This window comes from Lepidochelys kempii, chromosome 18, assembly GCF_965140265.1.
Source record: "Lepidochelys kempii isolate rLepKem1 chromosome 18, rLepKem1.hap2, whole genome shotgun sequence".
In the NCBI taxonomy this organism is placed as follows: Eukaryota; Metazoa; Chordata; order Testudines; family Cheloniidae; genus Lepidochelys; species Lepidochelys kempii.
The window spans coordinates 23692851-23706644 of NC_133273.1; the positions used below are offsets into that span (position 1 = coordinate 23692851).

General features: G+C 54.0%; 2 protein-coding genes across 8 annotated transcripts in view; both read left to right on the top strand.

Annotated features, from left to right (window-relative positions):
• Nucleotides 1–8527, top strand: part of PHF13 (PHD finger protein 13) — a 10053-nt gene extending 1526 nt beyond the window's left edge. Inside the window, exons 2-4 of the mRNA XM_073316961.1 lie at nucleotides 2772–2873; nucleotides 3785–4337; nucleotides 5913–8527. Of these exons, the coding sequence (XP_073173062.1) occupies nucleotides 2772–2873; nucleotides 3785–4337; nucleotides 5913–6139 (882 nt within the window). The 3' untranslated portion in view covers nucleotides 6140–8527. The remainder of the gene's footprint in view (nucleotides 1–2771; nucleotides 2874–3784; nucleotides 4338–5912) is intronic.
• Nucleotides 8528–9449: 922 nt separating this feature from the next.
• The window catches only part of THAP3 (THAP domain containing 3), a 50822-nt gene continuing 46477 nt past the window's right edge, over nucleotides 9450–13794 (top strand). For 3 of the 7 annotated variants that reach the window (XR_012155572.1, XR_012155571.1, XM_073316962.1), the window contains exons 1-4: nucleotides 9474–9737; nucleotides 11393–11585; nucleotides 12820–12876; nucleotides 13296–13391. Coding sequence is in view for 4 of the 7 variants with exons in the window: in XM_073316962.1 (XP_073173063.1) it covers nucleotides 9661–9737; nucleotides 11393–11585; nucleotides 12820–12876; nucleotides 13296–13391 (423 nt within the window). In the remaining 3 variants the exon portion in view is untranslated. Of the gene's footprint in view, nucleotides 9738–11392; nucleotides 11586–12819; nucleotides 12877–13295; nucleotides 13392–13794 lie in introns of all 7 variants that reach the window. The other 4 variants (XR_012155573.1, XM_073316965.1, XM_073316966.1 and 1 more) reach the window with 3 other exon arrangements.

Genomic DNA, 13794 nt, shown 5'->3' on the forward strand with positions numbered 1-13794 from the left:
CCGACTCCACCCCCCCCCGAGATCTTCCCGACCGAGAGGCCCCCCGACCGAGATCCCCCGCCTGGCCCCTCCCCCCCCGGGATCCCCCACTCCCCCCCGAGATTCCTTGCCCGGCCCCTTCGCCTCCCACCCGAGATCCCCCGCCCAGACCCTTCCCTCCCCCGCCTGAGAGCCCCCCTGAGATCCCCTGCCCGGCCCCTTCCCCCCCCCACCCGAGATCCCCCGCCCGGCCCCTGCCCCCCCCACCCGAGATCCCCCGCCCGGCCCCTTCCCCCACTGCCTGAGAGCCCTTGCCCGGCCCCTCCCCCCCACTGAGATCCCCCGCCTGGCTCCTCCCCCCCGGGATCCCTCACCCCCACCCGAGGTCCCCCACCCGAGGTCCCCCGCCCAGCCCCTTCTCCCCCTGGGATCCCCCATCCCCCCCCCGAGATCCCCCGCCCGGCCCCTTACCCCCCCCCGGCATCCCCCACCACCCGAGATCTCCCACCTGGTCCCTTACCCCCCCGGCATCCCCTCCCACCTGAGATCCCCTGCCCCGCCCCTTCCCCCCAGTACCCCCCCACCTGAGATCCCCCACCCAGCCCCTCCCCCCCGGATCGCCCCGCCCAGCCCCTTCCTGCCCCTGGCATCCCCTCCCCACTCGAGATCCCCCGCCCGGCCCCTTCCCCCCACCCCGGCATCCCCCCTCACCCGAGATCCCCCGCCCGGCCCCTTACCCCCCCCCGGCATCCCCCGCCACCCGAGATCCCCCGCCTGGTCCCTTACCCCCCCGGCATCCCCTCCCACCCGAGATCCCCTGCCCCGCCCCTTCCCCCCAGTACCCCCCCACCCGAGATCCCCCACCCAGCCCCTCCCCCCCGGATCGCCCCGCCCAGCCCCTTCCTGCCCCTGGCATCCCCTCCCCACTCGAGATCCCCCGCCCGGCCCCTTCCCCCCACCCCGGCATCCCCCCTCACCTGAGATCCCCCGCCCGGCCCCTTACCCCCCCCCCGGCATCCCCTGCCACCCGAGATCCCCCGCCTGGTCCCTTACCCCCCCGGCATCCCCTCCCACCCGAGATCCCCTGCCCCGCCCCTTCCCCCCGGTACCCCCCCACCCGAGATCCCCCACCCAGCCCCTCCCCCCCGGATCACCCCGCCCAGCCCCTTCCTGCCCCTGGCATCCCCTCCCCACTCGAGATCCCCCGCCCGGCCCCTTCCCCCCCCCCGGCATCCCCCCTCACCCGAGATCCCCCGCCCAGCCCCTCCCCCCCGGCATCCCCCTCCACCCGAGATCCCCCCCCGACCCCTTCCCCCCCCAGGGATCCCCCATCCACCCGGGGTCCTCGGCCCACCACACTCAGAGATTCCACCCCCCACCCCAGCACCCCGCCCCTCAGAGATTCCCCCACGGAGTTTCAGAGTAACAGCCGTGTTAGTCTGTATTCGCAAAAAGAAAAGGAGGACTTGTGGCACCTTAGAGACTAACCAATTTATTTGAGCATAAGCTTTCGTGAGCTACAGCTCACTTCATCTGACCCTCCTCCCCCCTGCCCCTCCCAGCTCCCTTGCCCCTCAACCAAACTTTTTAAACCCCATGAGTCTCCACCCTGGGCTCTGACCCTCTTCCTCCTTGGAAATTCTCCCCCTCCCAGAGCCTGGAGCACCACTCCCACCCAGAGAGCTGCCCCTCCCAGCTCAGAACCCAGGGCTGAAAGCCCTTGCTGAATTTGGGGCTCTGATCCCCATCTACACCTCTCCAAACCCTCTTAGAGCGCCATTTCTTGCACCCTCTTAACCACATCTGAGCACCCCCATCACTGGGATTTAATCCCCTCTGCCCAGGAGTCAGAGCCCCTTGTCCAATTATCTGGCCCCCTTCAGAGTCTTCCACCCCATGTCTGCTGTCTAATCCTCTCCCCATTACAGATGGAGGAGACTTTGCTGTTGCTTCCAGTGCTGCTCCCCATGCAGGAATGGCTTCTTTAGACAGTGACTTTCTCTGGCAGCGTCCAGTGCCGACAGGGAAATAGGGAAGATTGCAGGCAGGGAGGAGAGGAATTCTCAGTAGTTTGTCTTGCTTTTTGACAGTTCAGTTCAAAGTGTGGGTTGGGACTAGATACAAATATATTCCGTATTCTTTTGTATTTCGTGGGGATGGAAGGGTTATCATGAAACTGGGCATTGGCTAGTGCTTTGGGGTCTCAATACAAAAATATAAAGAACTGTAAGCCCTGAAGAAGTATTCTGTGTCCAGGCAGACTCTCCATGTGTAGTTAGTCTGCTGTTTCCAGGAGCTTTGGGTTCTGGGTAGGAGCCATGATGTAGACTTTGCACTAGAAAGAGAACAGCAATCAGTGAATTTAACTTATTAGTTACATTAACAGGGTGTACAGCCTTCACGGAACCCAAACTGCTATTTTAGTGACTGGTTAGCTTCTTCCCTGTCTTTAATAGTTGACTTTAAAGAAGCATTTGTGTTCAATACAATATTAGACCTCAAAGCCGTTAGAGACCACCGCTGGAGACAGGCATGTGGGAATACCTAGATGGGGAGCCAGACAAACTTGAGAATTCAATTTCAGCAAAAAGCCCTGTCAAGAATGTTAAATCACAGGATTGCCCCAAGGTGCCCTCTCTTGCATTTTGATTATATAAGAGACACTCTGAAACTATCAATCTCAGAAGTGGATATCCATGTGTACAAAATCCTTATGCTGTCTCTGATTTGACATTATAGCTGGTTTGTTCAGAAATCTCATATTAATATTCCGGTTGCTGTCTCTTTAACAGGATTTTTCTCCCAGCTCCAAGAGACACAGAACTGTGGAAGATTTCAACAAGTTTTGCACCTTTGTTTTGGCATATGCTGGCTACATTCCCTACCCACAAGAGGTAATGGTGCAGCAACTCAATCCTTATTTTATTTCAGGTTCATGTTGCTATAGCTAGTGCTGTTGAGAGGTTAAATGTTATCAGAGTAACAAGCATGGTATAAATACCTAGACAGATAAAGTGGATGTGTGTGAAGGGTAGGGTCCTGTAAAAGCTCCTGATGGGACAAAAAGGAACCCACTGGCCTGTAATATTCCGAAACAAATTATGGAACTTGGCACGTAACTGGATATTGTCAGCCTCCCACCTGAGCCACAAATGTCCCTACACTTATAAAGTTAAATGTACTCCTCAGGCTCCTGGAATATGATGTGATCCCTTCTTTAATCAAAAGTGAGGCAGTCCAAACCCCTGTCTTGCTTGAGGGGACAGAAAAAAGTTTAAAGGTCAGTAAGTACCATTTCTGTTTAAATTATTTGATTGGTGAATGATTTCTGTGCAGTGTAAAAATATTATGTTAAAGGTATTCATGCCAGAGTCCCCTCCCCTTTGTATCCTAGGCAGCCACAAATTTCAGATTGCCACACAACCTTTAAAATGAGCCTATTGTTTTCCTTGGCTGGAATTCCCAGCAGGGGCTTAGGATACAAAGCACTTGGAAGAAATTGGGAGTCTAGACTCCCGGAAACACTTTACTGAAAACTATTTAGTGCCTTTAACACTCAGCTGTACCTGTCCGGGACCACAGGTAAGGATGAGAGAAGGTAAATAATGTAGGCTAGTGACTGAATGGCAGCTGGATAAGTGGAGATTATCTGATTTTTAGTTAGATGAGAGGAAGCCTATTTTGACAGGTATAGATCCTTCCCCGTCCTTTCACTACAAAAAGGTGGGTGTAATAAGTGGTTGTTTAAGAGGTTTACTATCAACTCTAAAATGATATTCACATCTGGTCTCTTAATATTTTCTAGGAGACCCCCTTGAGGAGCAGCCCCAGCCCCCCCAATAGTACTGGAGGTACCATCGACAGTGATAGCTGGGACCCCCGATTCAATGACCTCCCTTCTGCTGTCTCCCTGCCAGTCAAGAGCAGAAAGAGCTTTAGTCAGCTCAAGCGAGCAAAACCATATGTTTCCCTATTCCAGCGGGCAAAACCGAGCAGCTTTCTGCCAGAGCGAAAGCAAACCGATAAGATCAGAAAAAAGAAAAAACTGAAGAGAAGAGAAACGGAAGCGCCTGTGGAGGAAGAATATGGGAGGAAGCTGCTGAAGCTGGAGGCAGAGGATTCTTGTGTTGAGACCCCCATGAGTCCCTCATCTGAGGGCGATCCTCAGTCTGTGACTGACCATTGCTCAGTATGGGACTCTGACACTCCTTCCAATGTCTCGTACCCTCCTGAGACTTCTGAGCAGGGCATGGAGATACAGAGCGTGGGCAAACGCACGGTCATACGGCAGGGCAAGCAGGTTGTGTTTCGGGACGAGGATGGCATTGGTGATGATGAGGACATTATGGTGGATTCAGGTAAATGACCCTGCTAAGGGGAGATATTTGTGAGGTGTTTGGTCAGATTGAGATCTGACTATCATCTGTCTATCTAGTTTGTTGTTAGCGCTCAACTCCTCTATAAAATGGGATAGTGCAGATCTGTCTCCCGGGGGGGTTAAGGACAAAATTCATTAGTGTTTGCAAAGCACTTTTAGATCTTTGGGTAGAAGTGGATAGAGAAGAGCAAGGAATATTTATTGCTTAGTGACCTAGCACCTGAATTAAGCTTTCCAGACTCTGAGGTGAGGGTTTCTTCCCATAAGCTGTGTTTTCTGAGAGGCTTAATGTAAACTGAACAAAAAGTTGGAAGCTAGTTTTGGGAGTAGAGCCCTTTTCTTTCCGTATCTACTCTCTGGGTTTGCTGAGATTCTGTCCTAGAGCAAGTGCAGGAGGCAGTAGAGGGTGTAGACTACAGCTTCTGGCATGCCCTGGAAGGGGCTTGTCAACATCCTCCTGCTGGACATTCACCAGGCTGCTGTATTTGGGTCCCAGCACTGGGCCCATGAGCTCTTAAGCTTTCTGACTCTGAGCAGAGTTCAGGCACTGTTTCTAGGCACACTTTCAGGGTGCACATTCACTTTCTAGCACCCTTTTCTGAAAGCAGAGATTCTGCGATCCAACTGCCTAGGCCTTGAGATGAGTTCTGTCTTTCCCGAAACTCCACAGTTGCTTCACATCCTGCCTAGAGCTCTAACTGTGGGGGCATTCTGGCTTCCAGTTTACTTCTTCAGGGACACATGATCATTGAAGCAAATGAACACACAGTTTGCAGAAGGTTTCTAACACAATTACTCTACATACTGATGTAGGCAAAATAAAAAACAGCTACAAACCAGTCCCTGCTTCACTTTTCTCGCCACTCTTGAGTGTTCTTTGGGATTTGGGTCAGCGTCCTTTCAGGGTGTCCAGGATACTCTTCCTACAGCTCACGGCGTCTCCTCCATAATATGGAGTATCTTTCTCTCCTGCAGGCAGCTTCCTGCAGCCTTAGCTGGTACTTACCTTCAAAAAGTTCCTTCTGTTACAAAAGCATGGCCCTTTGTTGCTTTCTCGTGCCCCAAGCTTCTTTTGTCTGTCTGACCAGCCCAGTCTCTGTGTTTTAAAGGGCTGTACCCATACCTCATCTTTGTTCCCTCCACTGGGGAAATTCCATTCCTTCAAACTCTAACCTTTTGCAGAGAAGTTGGAGGAAAAATGGTTTTATCTAGGATGCAGTGACTCTTTTGTTCTGTACAGGCAAGATCTGTTCAGGTGCTGGTAGTCTTTAATGACTGACCTATTCATAGATAGATATGAAGGGTCCACTCCCATCTCCTGGGCATAAGAAGTATGAGGCAAGAACACAGTGCAGTTTACCATAAGGGCTTCAATGTACAGAGTTCATAATTACAAACAGAACTCATTGGCTGTACAGTGACGGATTCTGCAAATCATCACAGGCCTGTAGGGACTGCCTTTAAACCAAGGAGTAAGTTTGTGCTAAAAGGGAGAGTTCAGCATGCAGCAGGAGGAAAGAAGTAATAGTTTTAACTTGCTGTTTTTTCCTTCCAGATGATGATTCCTGGGATCTCGTCACCTGTTTCTGCATGAAACCTTTTGCTGGACGGCCAATGATTGAATGTAATGAGTGTCACACCTGGATTCACCTCTCCTGTGCCAAAATCCGCAAATCAAATGTCCCAGAGGTCTACGTCTGCCAGAAGTGCCGGGACTCCAAGTTTGATATTCGCCGCTCAAACCGCTCCCGGACGGGTTCACGCAGGCGCTTTCTGGACTAGTGGAGGGAACTACCATGCTGGCATTCTGCTTGGGCAGTTTAGCCATGTAAAACACAGAACTCCAGCCAGGGGGGCAAGGAGAGCTCCTCTGAACTGCAGTTGCTCAGGCAAAAGTGTCTGTCTGTGTAATCAGACATAAGGTATTCAATGTCTTTGACTGCCAGAGCTGGAAGAGGCCTGCTGGCCAAAACTTCTGCTAGAGACTGATTAGCTAAAGCAGGGACACACTAAGCACCCCAGGTTCAGTGGGATTTTGTCCAGTTCAGACTATGAATGGGATGATGATTTGGGAGTGTATACTTTCGCCACCTATCAGTTTTCATCCCACTGGGAAAGTGCTAAGAAAGTGCAAGACTTCTAGGTGCTGAAGAAAAGAATTATCCTCCAAAGCAGGAGCAGGAGGAGAGAAATCTCTGAAGAGTCTGAAAATAAACAGCCATATGTTTTATTGTAATACTAGACCTGTCCGTTTGTCCATATGAATCAATCTTAAGAATTTCTGAAGGCTCCTTCAGCGTGAGCTTGAATGCACGTTTAACTTGCATGTGAGCTGCCTCCCCTTCAGCTGGGTAGTAGGAGAGTATCCATTGAGTTCTGTGATTTGGCTTTGTTTCTGGTAAAACCAATTAGTTCCCAAAGGTCTATGGACTGTTGTCTTTAAAAGAGAGATACAGACCTTTCTTTTTTCTGGGTGGGGTGTGCTTGAGGTGGCCATGTCAGTTTTCTTCCTTAATTGAGCTGAGGCCTCTTAAAACCATTTTCATGATTTTGTTTTGCATGAGTGGCTCAAACATGAAGTCGGGGGCTGCCATCCAGTCTGTTCCACAGCCCTGTGTGGTGTCTCATTTCACAGATCTCTGCTGAAAGGCATTGTTTTAAGAGACACCGATTCCTTTCCCGCCTCCAGCCCAGAAGTAACGCTTGGGCTGCACAGTTGGCCTTGATAAATTAAAATCTAGGAATTTAGACAGGCCTAGTTTGGATTTGGGCTGTCCCCATCTGAGTACTTGGGCTGGATTTACCTGCATTTTCATTAATGGTTTCCTGGGTTGGATTTGTAAATGGGAAGATTTTATAATCTTTGAACTGGTGGATGCACATATACAACTGGGAGCAAATGCATGCATTAGGGCATCCAGCCCAACCTGGATAGATGGCCTATGCAACTGGCAAGGTCGATTGCAGTTGAGAGAACAATCCAGAACTGCCAAGGATAAGGGAATGCATTGGGACCAGAAAATGTTTGTACCTTGTGCCTGCCCTTTTCAGGAGCAGTGAGCGCAGTTGTCACTGGTCTAGAGAATGGTTCAGGGAAACAAGACTGATACGTGAGGCCACTAAGGTGCAGGCCTTTTAAATGACCAAAGTGAGAATACATTGTATTTATTGCACAAACTGGATTTTTGTTCTTGAGAGAATTCTCCTAAATCATATGATGCTTAATGAACAATGGATATCCTGTCCTGTCAGAATATTAGATGAGCGGGAGTCACTAACTGATCTTCATTTATATATGAAAGAAGATCGAACTGCCAGGAATCAATGCACCAGATGCTCTGTATCAGACTGCTACATTATTTGAATACTGATTTATCAGGAAAAACATCCCGGCAGTGTCAAGGACCCCCTTTTGGACATTTAACACTAGGCTGCGCAGAGCACTGGAACAGATTGTATAGCATAGTCCTACAATGCCCAGGGGCTTGATTAGATGGGACCTAATGATGGAAAAGATCCATTACTTTTTATCATTATGATAGAACTGCACTATTTTATTTTACTGTCCATTTAAAAACTTGGTGCGGTTTGAAAAGCCTATAACATGAATTTGATTGATAGCTGCAGCAATTGAAATCTGGTTTTATAAACAGCTCCACTACCTACCAGAAGCTAAATGGAACCAGGAGTTTGCCAAAGATTTGCCTCTTAGGGCTGTCTTCTGCAGCCAGATAAATAACCAAAGTTTGCAAGTGTTGCTGTTTTCGCTGCAACGTAAAAGGCTTTGGAAGAAGATTCTGTTCACAGTCTGTGTAAGGGTTTGACCTGATGCAAGTGTTGGCATCTTTGTGGCTACAGCATGTCTGCAGTACGACTGGACCACTGTAGGATAAGTTCCTATTGTTTTATGGGAGAAATACAAGAAACTGCCAAGTGAGCTGCCTCTGTTTCTTAGAGGTTCATGACTACTTTTAACTCTTTTGACTATTGTTCTGTTACCTTTGCAGATTTACCCCCCAATAGATGGTGTCTGACAACCCCAGCATGTTACAATGTTAGGTAGATGGAACAAACATCTCCATGTGTTTTGAGTTAATCATTTTCATCCATGTGTGATTACAAGTTAATTCAGAGCTTTATTTTTTCATTAAAGGTCGTTATTTTAACAAATGGTACTTTTTTTCTTAAAACTATGAAGCATCCATTAATGTGATCATTTTCTCCTTGCTTTTTTCCTCCCTGGGTTGGAAGTTAGGCTTCTATTGTTTCCATAGGGGACAGAGGCCCTAATAAGTGTCCAGTAGGGCTAGGTGGAGCTTGCAATATACAAAATCAAATGAAATGGGGGAGGGGGGTGATGCAATCAAATATATACAACATATCTTGTTCTTTAGCCAATATCTGTCCCCATCTACTCCTCCAGCTTTTATGACCTGGATGGCACCTTGGATGCATGGCGGAGTGGACCCTGGAGCGAAGGCCTACAGCTCAATGCAGGGAGGCCAGCGGCCTGGGAGGGGGGAAGAGGGGGAAGCTGGCAGTCGGGCTGGCATGGGGGGCAGAGAGGGGGCAGGGGGTTCTGCGGAAACAGGCACGCGCAGGCCGGGGACAGAGGGGCAAAGCCCCGCGTAGCCGGGAGAAGCAGCTCGTTTGGGGGGGGGAGCGGATTTTGGCAGCTGTATTTTCTTTGCCAGGGAGGATGGGCTGAGGGCAGGCTGGGCGGCCAGGGGCCTGGCAGAGGGAGGGTGGCCGGACTGGCGGCGCTCAAGCTCCTGGGCAATCTTTTACCGCCCCAGCTCCTGCCGCCCTGTAAGCGGGGGGCCTCCGCTCCCCCACCAAGCAACGCCCGCCCCGCAGGGGGCCGGGGCCGGGGCCGCCCAGCGGTCACGGGCGGGGCAGGGGAGCCGGCGCTCGCGGTCGTTTCTCCGCGGAGCCCCCCAGGGGCGCGGCCCAGGCGCAGCAGGGGGCGCGCGAGTGACCCACTCCTCCCCGCCCCTCGGGCGGGGCAGCGACTGCTCGAACTACAGCTCCCAGCCTGCCCTGCGGCCCAGAAACTACAGCTCCCAGCCTGCCCTGCGCACAACCCGTGACGTCCAGGGGCGCTGGGAGCAGGCGTGAAAGAAAGGAGAGGCGCGATGCATGCTGGGAAAGGCTGTCATTGACGGGCGGAGTCTCGCTCTCTGCCCCGGGGCGGGGGGGCAACCAGACCGCTTGGCCCCCGCGCGGGAAATCCGCCCCGCTAGGGGGCGACTGGGGTCCGAGGAGGGGCGCAGCCATCTTTGTTGGGGGCAACGCGCGGGGCGATGCCCAAATCGTGCGCGGCGCTTCGGTGCAGCAACCGCTATAGCAGCCGCCGCCGGCAGCAGCTCACCTTCCACAGGTACCGCCCGGCCCCGGCCCCGACCCCGGCCCCGGCCCCGGGCCCCCCGGCTTCCCTCAGGTACCGCCCGGCCCCCGCCCCGGGCCCCCCGGCTTCCCTCAGGTACCGCCCGGCCCCGGCCCCCGCCCCGGGCCCCCCGGCTTCCCTCAGGTACCGCCCGGCCCCGGCCCCCGCCCCGGGCCCCCCGGCTTCCCTCAGGTACCGCCCGGCCCCGGCCCCCGCCCCGGGCCCCCCGGCTTCCCTCAGGTACCGCCCGGCGCCGGCCCCGGGCCCCCCGGCTTCCCTCAGGTACCGCCCGGCCCCGGCCCCCGCCCCGGGCCCCCCGGCTTCCCTCAGGTACCGCCCGGCCCCGGCCCCGGGCCCCCCGGCTTCCCTCAGGTACCGCCCGGCCCCGGCCCCGGGCCCCCCGGCTTCCCTCAGGTACCGCCCGGCCCCGGCCCCGGGCCCCCCGGCTTCCCTCAGGTACCGCCCGGCCCCGGGCCCCCCGGCTTCCCTCAGGTACCGCCCGGCCCCGACCCCGGCCCCCGCCCCGGGCTCCCCCTTCCCTCAGGTACCGCCCGGCCCCGGCCCCGGGCTCCCCCTTCCCTCAGGTACCGCCCGGCCCCGGGCCCCCCGGCTTCCCTCAGGTACCGCCCGGCCCCGACCCCGGGCTCCCCCTTCCCTCAGGTACCGCCCGGCCCCGGGCCCCCCGGCTTCCCTCAGGTACCGCCCGGCCCCCGCCCCGGGCCCCCCGGCTTCCCTCAGGTACCGCCCGGCCCCCGCCCCGGGCCCCCCGGCTTCCCTCAGGTACCGCCCGGCCCCGGGCCCCCCGGCTTCCCTCAGGTACCGCCCGGCCCCGGCCCCGGGCCCCCCGGCTTCCCTCAGGTACCGCCCGGCCCCGGCCCCGGGCCCCCCGGCTTCCCTCAGGTACCGCCCGGCCCCGGCCCCGGGCCCCCCGGCTTCCCTCAGGTACCGCCCGGCCCCGGGCCCCCCGGCTTCCCTCAGGTACCGCCCGGCCCCGGCCCCCGCCCCGGGCTCCCCCTTCCCTCAGGTACCGCCCGGCCCCGGCCCCGGGCTCCCCCTTCCCTCAGGTACCGCCCGGCCCCCCACCCCCCTTCCACAGATACCGCCCGGCCCCGGGCCCCCCGGCTTCCCTCAGGTACCGCCCGGCCCCGGCCCCGGGCCCCCCGGCTTCCCTCAGGTACCGGCCGGCCCCGGCCCCGGGCCCCCCGGCTTCCCTCAGGTACCGCCCGGCCCCCCACCCCCCTTCCACAGGTACCGCCCGGCCCCGACCCCAGGCTCCCGCTTCCCTCAGGTACCGCCCGGCCCCTCCCCCTCCCCTTCCCTCAGGTACCGCCCGGCCCCAGCCCCTCCCCTTCCCTCAGGTACCGCCTGGCCCCAGCCCCTCCCCTTCCCTCAGGTACTGCCCCGCCCCCCCTTCCCTCAGGTACTGGCCCCCCCCAGTCCCCAGCCACAGGTACCAGCCCCCTTCCCTCAGATATCGGGGGCCCAGCCCCCCCCACCCTTCCACAGGTACCAGCCCCCTTCCCTCAGGTATCGGGGCCCGGCCCCGGCCCCTTCCACAAATACCAGCCCCTCCCTGCCCCCCTTCCCTCAGGTACCGGGGCTCGGCCCCTCCCCCAGGCACGGCCGCCTCACCCCGCTGTCTCTGGCAGGTTCCCATTGAGCCGGCCCGAGCTGCTGGCGCGCTGGGTGGGGAACATCGGCCGTGGCAATTTCCAGCCCAGCTCGCACACGGTGCTCTGCTCGCAGCACTTCCAGCCGGACTGCTTCAGTGCCTTCGGCAACCGCACCAACCTCAAGCCCAACGCCGTGCCCACGCTCTTCGCCTTCCCCCGCACCGTCAGGGTGAGCTAGACGGGGGCCGAGCTCTAGGGTTGCCAATTTTGGTTGGATGTATTCCTGGAGATTTCATCACATAACCATCTTTAATTAAAGATTAATTCCCGGAGACTCCGGGCCAATCCTGGCGGCTCAGTAACCCTACTGGGTTCTAGCTCTGGTTGTGGGAGAGGTGGAGGAGGGGCTGTGAATGGGGCTGTGTGAGACACTGGGGAGCTTATTGGCCACTGCGCTCCCCCCTTTCTCCTTCTGTACCATGGGGACAACATAACTGACACTGCTCACAAAGGGCATCACTTTATTTCACATATCATGTGAGCTGTTCTTTAGTGTCCCAAGTGCTTTGCCCCTTGCATTAGTCAAGGAGTCACTCCCTGTTATGGATTTTTATGATAGTCAATTCCCAACCACTGTTAACCTACGCCTGCTCCCACTGAAATCAGTAGTAAAAATGCCACATCGAGTGGTCCGCTCTAATCGTGTGTTTAATGCACTTGGGCTGCTGGCAGTGCTGGGAAAATACTAAGTGCTCCTGTTAATAATAATTAATCTTTAGCCTCTCTCCTTACACTTAACTTGTCAATATGCTGCAACAACAGATTCTGATTTCTAACCTGTGAAAGAGGTTCTTGAAAAATGGTATCCTGCACACAGATTCCCTCGTCCTCAAAGTGAATTCTCACACATTTATTCATGCAAACCATATACGTTTAAAATACTGACATATGAGGGAAGCATGTTCCACTATCCCTGTAACAGTTTAAATACTACAGAAGACAAAACGATCATCACTCTTGGCTAGAGTAGCCACAAGTTCTCTCCCCCTCAGTTCTAGCTAAAAACCTGAAATGAGTGCTATTACACCAACAGTCCTACCCCTTTCAAAAGTAAAGGGGGAGAAGGTCCTACCAGGTCTCAGGGGGATGCTAGTTCACCTGGAATTGATTGTGGGTTAGTTATAACTGATCTTACATAAACAGAGTCTATACACATCACCCAGTCTTATTCCCATTTTGCTTAGTCAAACAGAGGAAGTTTTTGTTAAAACCTTGTGTGAAGCTTAAGGATACAATATTACATTGTCTTGAGAACTGTGATCATTTTTTACTGCTGTCATTTTTCCTTGGAGAGCCAAGAATGTTGCATGTGTTTGCCTTCCAAATGGGAGTCAGACTTGGGCAACAAGTAACACTAGGATCTCAAACGTCACACTAACCTCAAAGCCTTGTCCTTACTATAGCAAATCAGGAAGGAAAAGAGCCCTCTATCTGATGCTGAGGATTCCAGATTGCCTAAGGTATATTTGTCCCTTCCAGCCTTTTGCATCCCTTTTTTTTTTTTTTAAACCTGAGGGCAATGCTGCATTTTGCTGTAGAGCACATTATGATTCTGTCTAGGATTTGGGGTCCTTTCTCACTGAAATACCCCCTTTTTGTAGATACTTGTCTAATATGCCAAACTGTGTGAAGTGAGTATTTTCACTGGATGGCATTAGAGCAAGCTAAAAATTTCAGTCCCAATTGCTTATCACTTCTATTTTAATTCCAGTTAGTAATTTTGTACTTTATGTTGAAATAAAAATGAAGGCCTAAAGGGAGCATATGGCTCATTTACACTGACAGTCTCTTCTGGAACAGAAATCACTTGAAACTTTAACAACAGGGGTGTTGAAAATAGGAGCTGCTTGAGGTTGGGTAATTCTCCTGGTCTCTTTAGGACTTTACAAGGACAGAGGATGGAAGGAGATTAGATGTAGAAACTGTTCTGCATCAAGAGCCCCAACCCAGTACAACAGAGGAACCAATAGAAGAGGTAAGAGTTAGTCACTTTACCTCATATCTTAGGCAAAATCAGTTGACAGTTACACACAGCTGAGCTCAAAGCACTACAGAGATAGGGAAACAGAAATGAGTGAATGTTTTATTACTTCATATGGAGAAGAACTGGCTGTAGCAGACCTCTACACTCTTGTCTTGAAAACTTAATAAGATTCTTACAGAACTGGAGAGCAGGCATCTGTTGAGCTTTGGTGACTTGACCTTGCTTCAAGAATAATTCAGTTTTCATGAAGTATATTCAGGGGGATTGGGTAAGAGCCCAGCCACTGCTAGTTTCTGGAGATTTGTCTTCAAACACAGAAGGTCCCACGTTAAGAGAGTTCAGTGCTGAGCTTTGGGGATATCTGTCCATTACAAAAACTACTATACAATTTGCT